The following is a 19,758-nucleotide window of genomic DNA, read 5'->3' on the forward strand; positions in this document are numbered from 1 at the left end:
GCTTTATAGACCAGGCTAGCCTCTAACTCACAGAGATCAACCTGTCTCTGCCTCCCAAATGCTGGGATTAAAGGCATGTGACACCACACCACATCACACACATCTAGATGTTTAATAGTAAGCAAGGAACACACACACACACACTTGAAACAGGGTTTCATGTATCTCAACCTAACCCTCAAATTCACTATGTAGTTGAGGCTGTCCTTGAACTCCTGGACCTCCTGTTTTTACCTCCTACATTGTAGGATCACAGCATGTGCTACCATGCTCAGTTCATACAAAGATCTGCAAATTAATGTTAACAGTCACTTAATTTTCAATACTCAAAAACTACACAAATTTCCCAAACTACCCAAAACTACCCAAATGTTCATCAACTGATGAATAGATAAACAAAATGTCTCACATCCATAAAGAGGGATAATCATACATGAACTTCAACATAATTATACTGAATGCAGGAAGCTGTACAAAAAGGAACATAATCATCACTATTCACGTCCACAAAGTCCCTTAAATTGAAAACCAACCTATAGCAATAGAAACCAGATCCATAACTGTCCTGAGTGGAGGAAGCGCTGGGAAACAGGTAAAATGGATGTCAAGGGGATGGGGGTAGAAGAAGCTTTTTTGGGTGGCTAAAATGTTTATTACCTGATCATAATAGCTTCACAGATAACTACAAAAGTAAATACTCACCAGATTTCTCTGTTTAAATACACACAGCTTACTAGATGTCAATTATATCTCAATAAAGCTATAAAATTGAAAACAAGATACTTGCTGATGACGCACTGCATTCCCTTCTGAAGTACTTACTCAAGAGTTACGGAAACACGTGTGTACATTCCAAAACAAGTAAAGCTGATCAACGGTCATGCAAACCATCGGTGGTTGCCTAGGTCAGGGAAGGGACTAACTGAAAGGGGACACCAGTGTACAGGGTCTATAGCTGGTCATCGAGGGGATCTACTTCTCAAACTCACAAACTGTATGTTTAACTTATGTGAGGTATACCTCAATACCGTAACATGCATCAAATTGTAGGAGGGGTTGGATAGTGCAACTTAGAGATGCAGAGAGAAAAGTCTCACTACATAACGTTTCACGTGGACATTTTCCTCTACACCAAAGTAAAAGAAGTAGGCTGTGCCCTGACAGCGGGTGATTTTAAAGGACCGTAAAAAAAAAAAAAAAAAAATAATCACTTTTTGCTGAACACACAATTCTGTATCAAGCCGGTGCCACCTACACACATTTCCTCGAATCCTTTCTCCTGTCCTACAGCTTAGATTAGGTGTGTTCTGATCTGAGAATTAGACTGGGCTTGGGATCAGAGAAGGGACACAGCTACCCAAGTTCTATCACAGTGAATGAGTGAGCCTCAGTCTCCACATATGACTGATGCAATGATAAAAATACTTGTGAGTCCAGGATGACTACTATGCCATTAAAAAACCTGTAAACGCCATTTGCTTCCTAAACAATGACTTCCTTGAACACTGGTATGTTAGTACACCCTACTCATTTCTTAAGAGAAGCCTGACATGTCAATGCTTGATAAATAGTTGGTATGTTTCAATTAGAATTCATAAGATTCATTATGAAGTGACTACAGGCTACGCTATAATGTGTTTCCCTTATTAACGTCTCTGATAGGAGGGAAGATTACACCATGAGACACATGATCAAGAAAGGCATACATAAGATATTCAACAATTCTGATATAATTATCAAACACCAGGAGAATAAGGCAGAAAGAGAGACTATGAGAACCTGAGCCTCAGCATTTTCTCTGACTCCTACTTCTGATGGCCAACATGGGCCATGAAAGATCCTGTACTAACTTAAATGTCCATGTCAAAGGTGCACAGATTTAAATGATTACTAGAGCTTGTTCAGTGCTTTCCCTGCCTTCATTCAGCCCTAATCTGACAAGTATGATTTTTATCACTTGTTACAGTAAATACTAATTCTTGATGTAAACACTAAGGAACCACTGTTAATTTTAACTTAGGGCTTCAAGCTAAGGAACACAACTTCAAATGTTTACTGGTAACCCAATAGGTTAGGATAAAATTCAATCCTTACCTATATCCGAGAGGTATGTATGGAGTGAAAATATATACATGTATGTAAACTTATATGTTTAGTATAGCTACATTATAATTACATGACTTGATCTATACTGTATTTAGATGTATATATTCATTTCTTTTAAATAACTCTATGATGCTTTATTATAGAAATTTTTAAGTGTTTTAATGAGCAGTCAAATAGCTGCAGTTACAAGATGCAAGCTCACCCAGCTCGCTCACAGTGGCATCATGCTATCAAATGCCAGGCCTTCCAATGGCATTATATGGGTCACTTCTACAATGACAAAAATAGTCCAGTTTTTATTTTTAAGCTTTTCAGACAGATACCATGAGACTGCTCTGTTTTCTGATTCACAGACAGCATTTCCTGAAGCTTCAGTATAAAGGAAAAAAGAAAGCAGATGCCTCCTGTGGTTGTCCTCAGAACAGAAGACAAGGAAAGGGGATGAAAACTTGTCTTCAAGCCTCTTATAGTCAGAGACCTAGAACTTTCCCAAGACAGGGAATTCAGTTTGCCGAGAACTAAAGGCATTTGCCCTTAGCAATGGTGGAAGACAAGCAGCTGTGCTCCATCTATAACTCTCTTAATACAGAAAACAATGGTCCTTACCAGCAGTGAATATGCAGTCCTGAAACTTCTATGTAAAAGGGTAAATGAGTTGGACATCAATTTCACAGGGAATGTAACCTCAACAATTTTAAAAAATAGAACCTCTTGAAACCATTAAAAGTATAGGGACCTGGAGTGGACCTTTCAGAAAAAAAAAAAGCAAAGAACTCCAACACCCACTTTGCTTCTCTTTCTGAAAGAAATACACAAAATGACTCATGTCCTATAACCTGAAGCTTCAGCATATAGAGAAAAAGAAAGCAGATGCCTCGTGTGGTTGTCCTCAGAACAGAAGACAAGGAAAGGGGATGGAAACCCTTCTAAGCACAGCCTAGGCAGAACAGACACCAGGTGTAAAAGCATACAGAAACTCTCCTATAGGAAGAGAAGAAAAGCTAGCAGACATGAGAAAGTCAGGACAAAGGACAGAAACATCCAAAGCTGTTAACAGGTCATTGCTGCTGTGCTAGAAAGTTTGTCACTTTTGTTCCCTAAAGATATGCCGACAGGAATGCTTATACACTGCTGACAGAAATAAAGTCTGATAACAGCATTTCAGAGACCATTAGACAGCTCTTTCAAGCTAGACATTGGAGTATGCTACAACCAATTAATTCTATATCTCTAGAAAAGATAACAAAGAAATACATCTATTTACTAACATACTTGTATATAATGCAACATTCTGCATAAAAAACACAAACTAGAAGCCAGGTAAACATGCACCACAGCCATCATAAGTTGTGATCATTCTTACAAGAATACCATACAGCAACGAAAACAAACGACTAACAAACTATCTATTGCTTCTTAAGTCAATATTAATAAAGCTCTCTTATAATACTGAGCAAAGGAGACTAAGTAAACACACGAGAGAGAGAGAGAGAGAGAGAGAGAGAGAGAGAGAGAGAGAGAGAGAGAGAGAGAGGAGACTGACTCTGACTGGCTGACTGTGATGCCAGTTACATAAAATTCTAGTCAGGGGAACAACTACCCTCTTAAAGAGTCTAAAGAGAATGGAACGAGTCCATGGGAGGCTACTGACTAACTCAATAAATAATGTTCCCTTTCTTAATATGGATGCTAGCTCCTTAGCTGTGTTCATTTATGAAAATTCAACTAGCTATATATTTATGACCTGTGAACGTTTCTGTGTATAGTCAAAGCTTGCTTTAGAGAAACACACATACATGTGTGTGCATGTGTATACACACACACACACACACACACACACACACGTGCACGCGCGCATGCAGACACACACACACCTCTCTTTAAACTAGACCTCAAAATTCATTAATTTTACCTTAAGTACTTAAAGGGTAGAAAGAACAAACTACAATGTAGAACTTCAACCTGGGGCCATGGGTCACAAAAACAGCACTAAAAAGCAGAAGGTCTCAAAACTGGAAAGCACAACAATCATGAAAATCAGAGCTATGTGAGGGAACGGAAGGTCTTTAAAGCACAGGCATGCAGTGGCCTTTTCCATACAAATGTTTACTTTCAGATACAAAGAACAGGGATTGTGTAAAATAGATATCCAAAACTAGATAACAGAAAGCGAATCACTGGTGCTGCCCCTGGCTACCACTGGGGTCTTGAACACAGTGAGGTGGAGTTCTCAGTGGGAACCTAATTTACTGTCCTGTGTTCACTGTCCTTAAACCTCCTTGGTTCAAGCCAAAGTACAAAATGTTTGAAAACTCACAGCGCCAAGTGGAAAATAGCTTCTAGAGACTTTAAAAGTAAGCAACATAAAAAGACGAGTTAGGTGCTCTATCCAATGAACACATTCAATGCAAAATGTCAATAGTGCAATGCTAAGACAGGACATCATGGGCAAAATATCTATAAGTCTGCAAGTCACTCAGTTGAAAATGCTTTCATGGAGTTTGGTTTCTGAGTAAGTACTATCAGCAAAGGAAGCTAACAGGTATCTACCACAAACTGCACTTAATAACTTCATTTATACTTCATTAAATTATTAGAAGGAAAAAGCAGCAGTACTATCCTCCTCAAGGCTTTGAAGTGTATGCTGAGCTCTGAGTGGCAGGGAAGCAGGGAGAGCAGAAACAGACGAAAGTTAGAGTTAACTGGGCACTTCAGTGCTTGGTGCTCCCCTGGTTCACAATTCTGGGAAACAGATATTTCCATTTTACAAATGAAAAACATAAGAGATCTAAAACCTTAGTAGCTTTCCTATAAACACAAAAGTAATCAATATAGAATAGTATATACTCTGATTCTACTGCCCTTCACACGGGGGGCGGGGGGCACGCGCGCGCACACACACACACACACACACACACACACTCACACTCACAAAATCACAAGTTGCTTAATTCCTCTAGGGTTTTAGCCATCTTAAATATTCTTCACTGTGTGAAGAGGTATGCATTCATATCACAACACAAACAAGAAAGAATGAAAAACACAACATGATTTGTCTTTCAAAAGTGTGAAACCTGTTAAAGACAACGCACACAGTTAGGGATCATAAAGGAATACCTGTCTCTTGAGGGATGCTGGTACTAAACTATAGGTGAGTTGAGAGACCCTTCAGCATTAGGGAAGGCCTCAAACTAGGTGCAAGATTGAGTCTAGATCCTGGGATGGTAAATGTTAGACAGGGCTGACAAAGGGATACTCTGAGATGAGGAAAGGCAGACTGAATGGAGACTACACGGATCTAAGAAGCAGTAAGAGATCAGCATTACTGCTCCAAAAGGTACAGATATAGTAGAAACAGCTCAAATGTCCATCCACTGATGAACAGATCAAGAGAAGATGTGGTACAATAGTCTCTCCTTACCCAAGATATTTCTTTCTGTGTTTTGTCATTCACCCTCAATTACTATCAAGATATTAAGGAGAAGATTCTAGAAATAAAAAATTCATAAATTATAAATAACATGACATTTCTGTAAGCATGATATGATTTCTCTTTTTGTAATATCCTCCAATACATCAGTGTGTGTGTGTGTGTGTGTGTGTGTGTGTGTGTGTGTGTGTGTGTCTTAGTAATGGCCAAAGCACAGGGCTAGTAGTGCTTGCAATTTGGATATGCCAGAAAGAAGCCATGGAGTACTTCCTTTAACTGAGAAGGTATATTTCTCAACAAGAAGAAAAAAAAAAAAAGAAAAGCTGTATACCAAAAACATATGGTAGAAAAGAAAGTTCTGTAAAATGGTAAGTAAATAAAATGAGATTTGAGCTTATTTTGCTGTCTAATCTCAAACTACAAGAGTTATGGCCATAGTGAATATTATATGCCGAGTAACAATGGAAAATGTATTAAATATCAGGTCTCAGTACTCTGCAGTTTTAGCATCCAGTAAGGGGTCCTGAAGATAGCAGGGAACTACCATATGCCCATGCAATAGAACACTATTTACCAATAAAATGAAATATAATGACAATGATCTACGATGAACCTTGGATAATTATTCTAAGTAAAGGAAGTGAAATGCAAAGGCCAAATCATGTACCATTCCATCTCAAGGAATGCCAGAAGAAGCAGGTCCATGGGGACCGAGAGCAGATTCGTAAGTAGCTCCCCAAAGCTGGAAAGATTCAGACACGAGATGTAGCTACAGGCCTTATGGAAAGATAAAAATGTTCTAAAATTGACAATGGCTTTAGTTCTGTAAATACATGAAAAATACTAACTGTTCACTTTAAAAGAAGTCATATGAAACATGAAACATAGTTCAGTAAAACCATTTTTAAAAGTGAGGAACAAACAGGATTATCAGAATGCACAGTGAAAGGAGTCACACCTGCCAAGCACTTTAAATGCCTTTAAGGGTCTAGGATGACCTAGCCAACAATGTATGAGTGAGATTTAACCTAGTGAAAATACAGTATGCACACTTAAGACTCTTCTCTAATAAAACTCTTCTCTAATAACATCATTCAATATTTTTGAGTACATGCCTAAAATACATGCCAAAATCACACAGAAGAGAGAGAACAGGAAAAAGATGCTGTAATCTGAGTTTGACTAAGACACAAGCTGTGACTATTGAGAAAGTTGGTTTGCTTTGGTGCTAAATGACACAGATGGGTCTATCAGCATCATCTTTATGCAAAACTCATAGTCATCTGTGTTAAATCTTCAAACACCATAATGTTCTAAACTTTCTGCTAAAATGACAATGATAACTGACCTGTCGTACTTTCAGACCAAAGTAATAGTGCATTCATTTGTCACTGGATATTGGATTCAATTTAAGTGCTATGAGAATCTCCATTAATGTAAAGCTTTGCCTACTGATGCTTACACATTTGGATGAATTATAATGTAGTATTATTAATATTCCAACAATTGGGGGATAAAAGATGGCTCAGTGGCTGAGTATTTGCTGTTCTTCCAGAGGACTGGGGCTTCAGTTCCAAGGGATTCAATGCCGTCTTCAGGCACTGACTGCACATGGTGCACAGACACACATACAGGAAAAACATTTATATACATAAAATAAATATTTTTAAAGGATTCTAATAGTTTTAATACAGTAAGAGCACTAAAGAACCAAAATCTAACACACAAAAGTAGAAGATACACATGTCCAACACTAGGAAAGGTAAAGCTCTCCAAACGGACCTGAAAATCATCTACACGGGAAAGAAAGAAGTCCCTATTAGGATCTAGAATACTGAGGAAAAAATTTTAAAGAAATAAATTATTTAAAATAAAAAGCCCGTTCTAAGAGAGTGACTCTTCAACTTAAGACTCTTCTCTAATAAAATTCTTCTCTAATAGCAATATTCACATATTTTTGAGTACATGCCTAAAATACATGCCAAAATCACACAGATGAGAGAGAACAGGAAAAAGATGCTGTGACCTGAGTTTCATAAAAAGTTTTATCTGAGTAGATAATAAAAGAAAGCTTTAACAGAGACAGTTTGAATACATCTATGAAACAACCCAGTCTCCTCCCCTGAATCCTGGAGAAGAAAGAATCCTTCAGGCAGTCCTGCCATAATCCCTCTAGAAACCAGCCAGAAAGAGAAACTCCACCTGCCCCCAGGAGGTGGTAAGAGCGCAGCAATACAAAAGAAGAATTTAGCAGGATAGCCCACACACAAGCAAACTAGTGTTCCCCTTTCCAAGAGCCTTGCAAGCCTCCTTACAGGTAGGTAAAACATAAGAAACTAAAGGAGAGTGATCTCTTTTTAAACTCTCTTCTGTGAAAAGGAGGTGGGGGTAGGGGCAATCTGGCCTTTGTAAAGTTCTAGAACTAAGGGAAAAACACGTTCTATATCTGAATAAAAGAAAAACAACTTAGTTGTTTCTAACCAACAATAAAAGCAAAGTAAAAACCTTTAAAAAAAAATAGGTTATCATTGACATCTAGAATGAGGTGTCTGCTGTCAGCTTAAGTAGAGCAAGACTCTCTGTTTCCTGACACTAAGCCAGGGGTTATTTAGTCCAAGAAAACAAAGCACTCCATAGGAATAGCAGGACTGGTTTTTGATCATTAACTGCTGCATATCAAGAGAAATGTATCTAATATTCTCCAACTATCTGTTCATTTGCAGAAGATGATTTATGGTGAAAGCCAATTGGCAGGAAAGGACTCACTATGAAGCACTGGCTGCCCTGGTAGTCCCTATGTAGCCCAGGCTTTCTTTGAACTCACAGCAATTCTTCTGCATCAGCTTTGGGATTGCAGGTCTACCCACCAAGCCCACCTTCACTTGCTTTACCTGCTTGTTTGTTTTTGTCTGTTTATCTGTTGGTATATCTGTTTGGTTTGGGTTTGGTTTGGTATAATTATTGAAGACCATGATCAACAGGATCCAAATGGAAAGTACATTGGTACACAGTAAGAACAGAAACTCAAGGTGCCAGATAAAGAATAATGAAGGAAAGTCCTGAAGAGAGGCTGAGGATACAGCTCGGTGGTAAACACTTTGCTTAACATAGACAAGGCCCTGAATTTGAGGCAGAGGGGGAAGAATCTTAAAGAAAGAAGTTTTATATCTAATCATTCAATGAATACCATAGGACTGGAAATATGATCTATAATCTATAATCAAGAATAGAATAAGAAGATAAATAGCAACTGAAGCTACTAAAGCAGACCTAAGGAGACAGATATTGTAGGAAGTAACACCAGTCTTCAAACTCTGATTCCAAACAGCAATAGTAAAGACTAATTTACCAAAAGAAAAAAATATATATACATATATACACAGGTAAAAGTAATTCTTAAATATATATAAAATGCCTAGGAATTTTTCTATTACTGAAGACTTTTTGTCAATATATTTACCTTTTAAATGATTCAAAACATTTGTATTACTGTGTTCATACATATCTGCATATAAAGTTGATTCTAGCAAGGTACTGTAGTCTATAAGTTAGGAGAGTAAAACCAGCTGTCCCCCCTGCCCAGCACCCAAATGGAGACCTTTGTGACTGATATAATGTAGAATCATCAGAAGCATATATAGAACAACATAACCATTTGTCTTAAGCTATTCTGTAAAGCCTATGAGATGGTCTGAAACTGAGAGACTCAATTTAATTAAAAAAAGAAACAGAAATTTGCAAGCAATATAAACTCACACTGCAAAACTAACATAAACTATATTCTGGACAAAAATCCATTTTTTGAATTTTTTCTATATAGTATTACATGCAATATTCATTCTCTACAATAAACTTAAAAATTAATCACTGGGTACCCTTAAATCTTATCTATCCCTACTGACTCGTGCATGAGCAAAATTGGAAAGTAATTTCAAAAGGATGTGATTCAATTGAAACCATTAGCTGTTCTGCAGCTCCTCCTCTGGGCAATGTTCTTTAAATTAGATATGTTATTTGATTCCAGTTCTCAGATTCATAAGCCCAAACCTAATGTAATTCATAACATAACTGTGAGGCACGCAACAGTACTCTGTTCAATGGGAACAGGCAATCTGAACACCATCAGTAATTGAAACAGGACATTTCAGAAACAGCTCATGTTTGCCCGACAGGCAAAGGGCAGCAATTTGAAAGAAAGCCCGAGGCATACCTGAGCAGATAAACAGCCCTGTCAATATCGCTGAGGTCTTCATCAACAGTCAATCTTTCTATTTCTTCTGGTGTCTGTCAAGTACAAAATGCAAATTAGGCACACAAACATTTGGTCACTGTTAGCTCCCAAAGACCCTTGAGGACCCTATCGGTAAAAAAGCTTCATAATTATATCAATGACCACTAATCCAGAATCTGATGATGCTTCTACACCATATCAAACACAGACCTCCAGGTGGGTGCTGAGAGGGGGGAGACTATCTTTATCTTTACTCTTACAGACTTTATAGACTTATAGACTATAGGGCCTTAGTGGAATCAACCTCAAATGCATACGTACCACATGTGAACATATATACTTATATATTCACGTATTTTATTTTAATCTCCAACACAATACCCCAAGCCGCTACAGCATTTTCCATACCAGGAAAAGCTTTAAAGGGGAGTTGAATAGGGCAGAAACGACCAGCTTTGTGGCTCCTGTTGGGAACTGAATGAACTCAAATTGAAAGGAAATCAAAGGTTCTAGAAAGGTAAGGAGGGACTGGCCAGAAGGGTAGGGAAGGATCCTATAAACTAGGTCTGCCATCTGTGAGGGTGAGGGTGGAAGCCACAGAAGGCTGAAAAGATGACTCTGTGGGGATCGGGAGCAAGTGGAGGTAAAGGGACAAACAGGTTGACTCCCCTCAAGGGGACTGGGGAGCAGGGTCCCTCCTACAGTCCTGGAGGACCTGGAAGGAAAAGGATGCATGGTGACTCAGGATGGGAGGAAAGGGTTGAGAGAGGCTTTGAAACCCTGAACTAGGGCGACTCTGGGAAGGGTGCCTCTCGTTGGGCGTTGAAGGGAGGCCATGCTGCACAGGGAGACCCAAGCTTGATCTTATGCAGAGGTTGGGGGAGGACCGTGAAAGAATGGGACCTGAGACGTCCGGGCGAGGGATGGGAACTAGGGCTGTGTGAAACCAAGGACGGGCCAGCGACCAGAACCTGGGACGGGACGGCACCACGGGCTGAGAAGCCGGCTGCGGAGGCTGGCCCCGAGAACAGCGGCTTGGCCGTTCGTGGGGGAGGCCAGAGCGGGGTGGGGCGCAGGGCTGGCCGCAGTCGGGGGACCAAGTCGAGGGACCCGGCTGATTCCAGTCAGGGACGACGGGCTGATTTCAGTTCGGAGACGGGATTGGCCGTAGTCAAGGGACCCAGCTGGCTCCAGTCAGAGGAAGGGACTAGCCTCAGGCAGGAGACAGGGCTAGCTCTAGTCAGGGTAAGGGATTGTTCCAGTCAGGGGTCAGGGACAGGCCGACCCTCGGCTGCGGCAGGGAATGAAGCTCGAAGCGACTGCGGTGACACGGCGACTGGCGCTGGAGCGCCGAGGGGCAGTCGGACGCCGCCGGGTCCGGCGGACAGCCCTGAGGGGAGCGTCTCTCGGTCCCGCGCACCTTGAGGCTCCGGCGGACCGGCCTCTCGATGATGGTGAGTTCCTGCAGGTCCTCCATGTAGCCGAACAGGCTGTTCTGCCCAAAATCCATCGCGACGCCGGCGTCGGGCGGCGGCGGATGCATGGACCGCCGAGGGGTTCCCTCGCCGGCCGGCCCGAGCGGCCCCGGGATGCCGGACGCGCGCAGCCCCGCGCCGCCCACCAGAAGGACTCTCTAGTCCCGCTCTCCGCCGCGGGGAAACGGAGCCAGAGGCCGCAGGCGGCGAGAACACTAGCGCAGCGCGAGCTGGAGCGCAGCGCACCGAGGGGGCGGGGCGGGTGGAGGGGGCGGGGCGCGCGGAGGGGGCGGGACCAGAACAGGGAGCCGCCTCAGCGGCCGCCTCGGCCCCGCCCCCGCCCGGGGGTCGGCGCGCGCGGTGGGACGCAACTGCCGCGCAACGACGCGCCCCGGTCGGGCTCCCTGGGCTCTCGCCCCGCCCCTATGGGACGAGCCACGCCCCTCGGCGCGTGCGCAGAGCTCTTTGCATACCCAGGCGGCCCGGAGGCGGGCCGGGGGCGGGAAATGGGCTCAGGTAGGCTGAGCCAATGAGAGTAAAGCGGGGGAAGTGTGCGGTGTGCTGGAGTCTCCTGCACCTGTGAGAGTGACTTTTTGGTTATTTGGTGGCTGCTCTGCTCTGCTGACCTGCCACTGGTGCAGACAACCCCCTGCTAGCTCATCTCCCGGCCTAGGGGACCCTCGAGTGGCCAAATCAAGCTGGTTAGTGCCTAGTGTGTACCTGAGAATAGGAGACAGATGTATGGGAATACAGTCCTGTGGTGCTGGCGTTAGAGGAAGGGAAATGTCCCAAAAGGCCTTCTAGAAAAAAAGACCTAAACTGAATCCTGAAAAATCAAGAAGGCATTACTAAGAGAGGTTAGAGTCAGTCTTTTCGGACAAAACTTGGACCATGATGAGTGCATCTCTTCTTGGAGCACTGGAAGTTAGTGCTTAGCACAGTGGGTAGAAGAGACATGTAAGACCTTGGGGGAGCAGTAGTACCTTGCTCTAGGGGAGCGCATTGACTCAACTCGCTTACATTCGGTTCTAGTCAAAATAAAGCAGGGAAAGGTTGGAGAGATGGCCCAGTTGTTAAAAACACTGGTTCCTGTTCCAGAAGACACAGGTTCAATTCCTAGCACTTCGTGGTTACTAATAACCTCCTGAAACTCCAATTCCAGGGCCATCTTTTGACCCCATGGACAATACACACACATACACAGCCATACACATAGGTAAAAGACTATACACACACATATATGCATATATATATATACACACTACATATATATATGCATATATATATATATATAGTGTATAAATGATCAAGATGCCTCAATAGGTAAAGTAGTTTGTTGCCACACTTGACACTGAGTTTCATCCATTGGACACAGTGAAAGGAAAGAACTGAGTTTTACAAGTTGTCCTATGACCTCCACACTCGCTCCATCTTACAGATAGATGCACATGCGCGCACACACTCACACACACACGCACACGCACATGCACACGCACACGGATGAAGAGATGGCTCAAAGAGTAAGCGCACTTGCTGTGTGATCTTAAAGAAATGAATTCAGATCCCAGTACCCACAGTTTAAAAAAAAAAAAAAAAAGCCAGCATGAGCCTGTAACCCCACATGTGAGGACTGAGACAAAAGGATCCCAGGAGCTTGCAATCTGCCTTCAGCTTTCATGAGAGGCCCTATCTTGAAGGAAAAAAGCAGGACAAGACACTGGAAAGCTTCCTCGTGAAACAAACTGTTAGCTCTCAAAGCCAGGACAAATGGCTAAGGTGCGTATTATATCCAACCGGACCTGGCCTCGAGGTTCTTCCAGCACCCCTCATTCCCTACCTGTTAGAGGATATGGATAGCATACCCTGCCCTCTACCCTGAACTCTCTAGCCCAGAAGCTGTCTGCTTTTCTCCCAGAGGCTCCTCCCTATATAATCCAGACATCTTGGCTACCCTATTTGTACCTTTGGCCTCCTGGCCTCTGCACCTGTTCCCTCTGTCCTTTTCCCCAGCCCCTCCTACTTCCCATCACATGGCATGTCCACTCTGGAGTCTCCCAGAGGTCCTCGACTCTGGCTGTGATCTCCCACAGATCTAGCATAAACTTTCTCTTCCACCATATGTACTAGCAGTCATGGCCTTTCCTTTCTATTGCTTGTATACAATACACACACAGGGACATACAGAGGGACAGAAGGGAAGAAGGGAAGAGGGCTAATGCTATTCATGGTCTCCACATCATGCCAATCAGCATGGACCTGCCTCTTATCCCATGCTCTTACCCCACTTACACACTCACAGACACACTCTCTTAGGTTTAAAATATTCCCCAGTATGTGTACATACCTCAAAATAAATCAATGTTTTTGGCTTCTGTATCTGCTTTTATTTTTTTTTAAATGAATGGTACTATGGTAAGAACCCATTCTGTTGCTTAATTTTTCCTCAGTTTAATATCTCAGAAGTTGTATTAGTTTCCCATCACTGTGCCAAAATACTGGACAGAATAAGAGTAAAGGAAGAAAGACTCATTTGGCTCATGATTTCTAAGATTTATGTCCATAGTCATTTGACCCAATTTCTGTGAGCACAGCTGTGGCAGGCCATCATGGTGGGAACCTGTGACCGAACACTGTTTACCTTACCTCATAACCACAGAAAGGGTGGGTTGCCGAAGGTCCCAAGAGCATACCCTCAGTGACCTAACTAGTTTCTAACATCTCCAGATAGCACCATGTCTGCTAACCAAGTTTTTAAGACATGGCCTTTGGGGGAGATTTAAGATCTGATGTCTAACAGGACTGTAGCTTGTCGTGTGGCTCTGTACACCAGTAAGGCATTGATCCTGCCACTGACCAACTCTACTTCTGTCTTAGGGTTTTATTGCTGTGAAGAGACACCATGACCATGACCATGACAACTCTTAGAAAGGAAGACATTTAACTGGGGCTGGCTTACAGTTTCAGAGGTTAAGTACATTATCATCGTGGTGGGAAACATGGCAGCAGGCAGGCAGACATGGTGCTGGAGAACGAACTGTGAGTTCTACAACTTGATCACAGGCAGCAGACGGAGACTAACTGTACCACACAGAACGAAGCTTGAATATAGGAGACCTCAAAGTCTGCCCCTAAAGTGATATACTTCCTCTAACAAGGACAAACCTACACCAACAAGGTCATACTTCCTAATAGTCCCACTCTTTGTGACCAAGCAACCAAATACTGTGTCTATGGGGGCCATACCTATTCAAACCACCACAAGTTATTTGCCCGACACTATCATCAAGTCCTCAAAAATGGACACAGACAATGCTAGGGTGGGCACTAGACAGGCCTGCCCCTTGCAGACCTTCAACGAGAAATTGCTGGGTCCTGGAGCCTCCAGGGCTTGGCTTTACTGTCAAGCTGCCATCTAAGATGGCTTTATTCACTAACCAGTGGTGCATAAATGAAGGAGGAACAATTTCCTCAGGCCACATACTGACATATGCTATTCCCTGATGGCCAGTTCGTGTTAATGATAGTAGTGTTGCTTTAGTATTGATTTGTGTTTTTTGATGACTTGATATGTTGAACATTTTCTACATATTTAACCACAGATTTTCACCTTCTGAGATATGCCTACTCAAATCCTTTGCCTGTTTTTCTGCTTTCTTATTATCATTCTAAGTAAATTGGAGGACTTTCTTATATGTTTTAAATAATGATTCATTAGTTTTGAACATGACAAACAGCTCTCCCAATGAATAGCATCCTTCAGTGCCTATTCATTCTGTCCTTACTATCCTACAATTACTTAGAATGTTTCTTTTTGAAATAACCAAACACATGAAGTTTTATATATGGGCGTATGATGAATATTCTTAATTGTCAACTTGACAGTGTCTGGAATTAACTAAATCTCAAAAATGGAGTGACACACCTGTAAGGGGGGGTTGCTTAATTAGAAGTGGGAAGATCTGCTTCTAATCCAGATCTTTGAGGTAGGAAGACACACCTTCAATCCAGATTTTATGAGCTTGAAAAAACCTACCTCTAATCTGGGTGACAACTTTTGCTAGAATCCTAGATAAGGATGTTGAAGAAGGAAGCTCAAAATTTTAGCATATACTGAAGACCAGCTGAGACCTGCAGCCTTGTGGATTGAGCAGCTACTGATTTTTGGACCTTTCGTTCATAGGCAGCCATTGTTGGCTGGACCACAGCCTGTAAGTCATTCTAATAAATTCCCTTTCTATATATATTCATTCTATAATTCTGTCACCCTAAAGAACCTGACTAGTACAGGGAGTATATTTGAGGGGAACCTATTTAAAAATTGTAGCTAAGTGTGGTGACATATGCCTTTAATCCCAGCACTCACAAGGCAGGCAGGTCACTGTGAGTTTGAAACCAACCTGGTCTACATATCCAGTTCCAGGACACCCAGGGTTAGAATATAGCTACATAGTGAGATTCTATCACTCTCTCAACTTTTTTTCTTTTTTTAAAAATTATTTATTTTATGTATATGAGTACACCGTAGCTGCCTTCAGACACACCAGAAGAAGTCAACAGATCCCATTACAGATGGTTGTGAGCCACCATGTGGTTGCTGGGAATTGAACTCAGGACCTCTGGAAGAGCATTCAGTGCTCTTAATCACTGAGCCATCTCTCCAGCCCCTCTATCACTCTCTCAAAACAAAAACAAATAAATTTTTTAGAAAGCAAACAAGCAAAACAAAACAAAATCATATCTCACCCCAAACCAAATGTATTATTTCCCTACCTGTTGGTCTGTCTGGCTTCACATTTCCACCTATCATAATTAGGTCTTACACCATCTGGAGGTCACTCCAGTATGCAGTATTAATAGAAATGTGATATTACTGTCTCTATTTAGTGAGTCAATTTCCAGCAGCACCTAGCAACACATCTTTCCCCCCACCAATATGTGGTTTCATCTCTGTGCTATGACAAGTACCCATAGACACACACATGTCTGTTTCTAGCCCTTGTTGCTCTTAATCCTCATATTTTAGGCCAGTGCTATGTTAATTGAACTACATTTTTGTTTGTTTGCTTGCTTGTTTGCTTGTTTGCTTGCTTGCTTGCTTGCTTGCTTTAGGGTCTTATGAGCCAAGGCTGGCTTCAAACTCATTATGTAGCTAACAATGACTTTGACTTCTGATCCTCCTACCTCTACATCTAGAGTTCTGGATTTAACACATGTATTCTACCATGGTGTGGTGCTGGGGATTATACCTAGGACTTCATGCATAGGCAAGTACTTTGCCAATTTTGTTACTTCCTCAGCTTGTGATTATATTTCTATGTCTTATGTATACAGTAACTCCCCCAGCTACAATGCCATTTTTCATTGTTTCAGTTACTGCCCAGGATCTGCGGTCCACTTGTATCAGAGATTATTTCATGCCATTCTGTCCCATTCTAGCTGAGGCAGAGCATGAGTCATCACTTTGCTCAGAGTTTCCATATGGTGTACTCCACTCCCCTGGTAGTTACTTGGAAGCCATTTTGGTTATCAGGTGTACTGTTAGAGTGCCACAGTACTTGTTTTAGGTTGCATTTACTTTACTTAATATAGTTTCACTTTATTGTTAGTTCTTATTGTGACTTTCTTACAGTGTCTAATTTTTGAAGTAAATTGTCATGGGTATGTATTTATAAATAAAAACATAATATACAGAGTTGGATATTTATTTTAGGTTTCAAAGAATCTGCTAGAAATCTTGAAATATATTCCCTATGCATAGAAGGGGGAATTAATGTCCATCTACACATCTGATTGAAGTGGAAACTTACCGTTTCTTTGGAAAGTCAGTAGTGTTGAATGGTGTTTTGCTGAGGCAGACATGTGAAGGAGTGTTTTCCTGAATCAGACACAGGTAAAAGGATGTTTTGCTTAAGTAAGCACGTAAAATGGCACAGGATAAAAGATTTTTCACTAATGACACACATGTATTGGTTCGCCTTACATTGCTTTGCTGAGCTTTGTTTGTATGACTCCATAGAAAGAACCACACCAAAAACTTCTAGTAGTGTTCTGGTGGCTTCTTGCCACTTCTTCAGACTCAGGCCAATTGGCAAAGTAATGTCAGCTGATACAGATTCACATGGAGTTTTGCTAAACAGACTCACATGGTGAGACAAGACCTATGGGAGGACATGTAATATTTAGAGGGAGTATAAATAGGACACAGGGGACAGTGGCAAAGGCTTGCTTGCATAGCTAACTTTGAAATGCTTTGTTGGTCTTAAGTCTTCATAGAGTTTCACTTCATTGAGAGAGACACACCAGAGAACTTCTCCTGGAGTCCCTGATAATCATGGTCCCCCCTACTGACTTGTACTGATTCAGTGGAGGCCTGGCTGTTCCTTCTAGGTTATGCCACCACTGCTGATTTGAATTTGCTAGCCTGACACTACTGAACTGAACTGCTTGGGAATGAATCAGCTGTCACTACTGATTCCTATGAACAGAACTTCTGATTTCCTGACAACACAGATTGGATTTGCTCAAAAGAACAATTTCTAAACAGGTCCACTTCTCCTGTATCCTAATAACCTTTCTTTTCCACCACTGCTGGTGGGTGGGGACCAGAAGGGAGGTTAAAACATTTAAGAACCTATATTTAAAATGGGTATTTGAAAAATCTAAACTTACATTGGATAGAGTATATCCCCCCATTCTTTTTCTTTTTCAGTGTTTTTCTGTTGTTTGTTTGTTTTTTAAACTCAAAACAAAAATAATTGGTGCTGAGCCTACAGCTAAAATCCTGGCTTTATGTTCCATACTATACAAAGAGGAGTCAAGGGGCAGTGGAAGGGGCAGAAATATAATAGTATGAGGATAAAAAAAAGGCAAAGTCATGGGGAGCAAAGCCCATGTAGCTTCCCTTAGCTGTTAACTTCTGAAATTCTCCCCCTTTCCCCTTGATACATTACTGAAACTAAGTATTACTTGCCCTGCTCCAGCATAAGGAATATTACATATTAGGACTCTTATCACAGGGTCATCTAAGATTTGGTGGCACTCTTCACTGCACACTTGCTTGCACACACAGACCTAGCTTTGATGTTGGCTGTTAGAACGGAGGAGGATGGTAAACAGAGATGCTCAATTCAATGACTGGAATCTGTAAGTGCTCTAATGACCATCCTGGGATGGAAGGAGCCTGGCTGCCAAAAAACTCAAGTTTCTGTCTCTGCCAGTGACACCTGAACAATAAGTTCTGAGTGCTGTTTTTCTGTCCTAATTTCACACCTGACTCAATGTGCCCTCATAACAGGCCAGTGGATCACAGAAAAGATGTTTGACCAGACATAAAATTGAAGCTCAGGGAAGCTGTGTGATTTAGACAAGAACGCACAGCTAAGGAAAACTAAACATAGTCGCTTCATCTGCTCACTTATTTGTAACATGAGGCTAAACACAAGGACTCTGGAACTCAGCTGCCTAAACTTTGATCAGAGCTACTTTCCACTATAGTAGTAGTAGTAATAATAATAATAATAATAATAATAATAATAATAATAATAATAATAATAGGGCTAGAGACAATAGGAGCTCAGCAGTTAAGAGCACAATACGGTTCTTCCAGAAGACCAAAGTGCAGTTCCAACAATCTATATAAAGAGGCTCACAACAGTCTGTAACCCTAGCTTCAGGGCATCTGATATCCTATTCTGGACTTCCTAGGGACCTGCATTCACATGTGCGTGCGCGTGCGCGCACACGCGCGCGCGCGCGCGCGCGCACACACACACACACAAATAAATCTTAAGTAATAATAATAGTTACTTCCAAAGGTTGTTAAAATAATTAAATGAAATAATATATATTCAATTCTTTAAAAATTTCTCAGAGCCTGGAAGGGTTGGCATATACCTTTAGTCTCAACACTGAGGAGACAGAAGCAGGCAGATCTCTGTGAGTTCCAGGCCAGCCTTGTCTACAGAGTGAATTCCAGGGTATCCAGGGCTACATAGAGAAACCTTGCCTTGAAAAACAAAGAAAACCAACAACCATTAAAAGAAAAAAACAACTTCCCAGCATAAGAGGCTACTATTACTATTATTGCTAGCAGACTAGTGACCATCTGGATTCAGGTTCAGAAAAGAGTCAATAAATTGTAATGAGCTCATTGATTTCTGTGGGAGTTAAAGTAATGCTTCATCAAAGACATTCCTGACCTAATTCCCTGAACATGTGAATGATGTCTGTCATGAAAAATGGACTTTGACGTGACTGATTTAAGGTGTAAGGTGATCTTCCAGTTTCTTCTCAATTGTTTGTCAGAGTAGGTCCTGGTTAAGTCATAGCAGACCTTTAGTGTGGAAGAGAGGCCGACTTCTGCAGTTCAGGCAGAGTCTACACAAGGAGGACTAGGCTAGCCATTGTGCATATTCAAAAACAAAAGGGCAGAGAGAGGATTATCTATAGAAGTCTGAAAGAGGAGACAAGTCCCCCGAACCCTGGAAGTTCTCCCCTAGATGTCCAGATGACAACCT

General features: G+C 41.7%; 1 protein-coding gene across 3 annotated transcripts in view; it reads right to left on the bottom strand.

Annotated features, from left to right (window-relative positions):
* Positions 1-11,654, bottom strand: part of Ppp4r4 (protein phosphatase 4 regulatory subunit 4) — an 87,793-nt gene extending 76,139 nt beyond the window's left edge. For 2 of the 3 annotated variants that reach the window (XR_013106637.1, XM_076921304.1), the window contains exons 1-2: positions 11,188-11,469; positions 9,747-9,820 (exon numbers count right to left, since the gene is read on the bottom strand). Coding sequence is in view for 2 of the 3 variants with exons in the window: in XM_076921304.1 (XP_076777419.1) it covers positions 9,747-9,820; positions 11,188-11,310 (197 nt within the window). In the remaining variant the exon portion in view is untranslated. Of the gene's footprint in view, positions 1-9,746; positions 9,821-11,187 lie in introns of all 3 variants that reach the window. The other variant, XM_076921303.1, reaches the window with a different exon arrangement.
* Between the last annotated feature and the right edge of the window lie 8,104 nt (positions 11,655-19,758).

This window comes from Arvicanthis niloticus, chromosome 23 (genome assembly GCF_011762505.2).
Source record: "Arvicanthis niloticus isolate mArvNil1 chromosome 23, mArvNil1.pat.X, whole genome shotgun sequence".
Classification (NCBI taxonomy): domain Eukaryota; kingdom Metazoa; phylum Chordata; class Mammalia; order Rodentia; family Muridae; genus Arvicanthis; species Arvicanthis niloticus.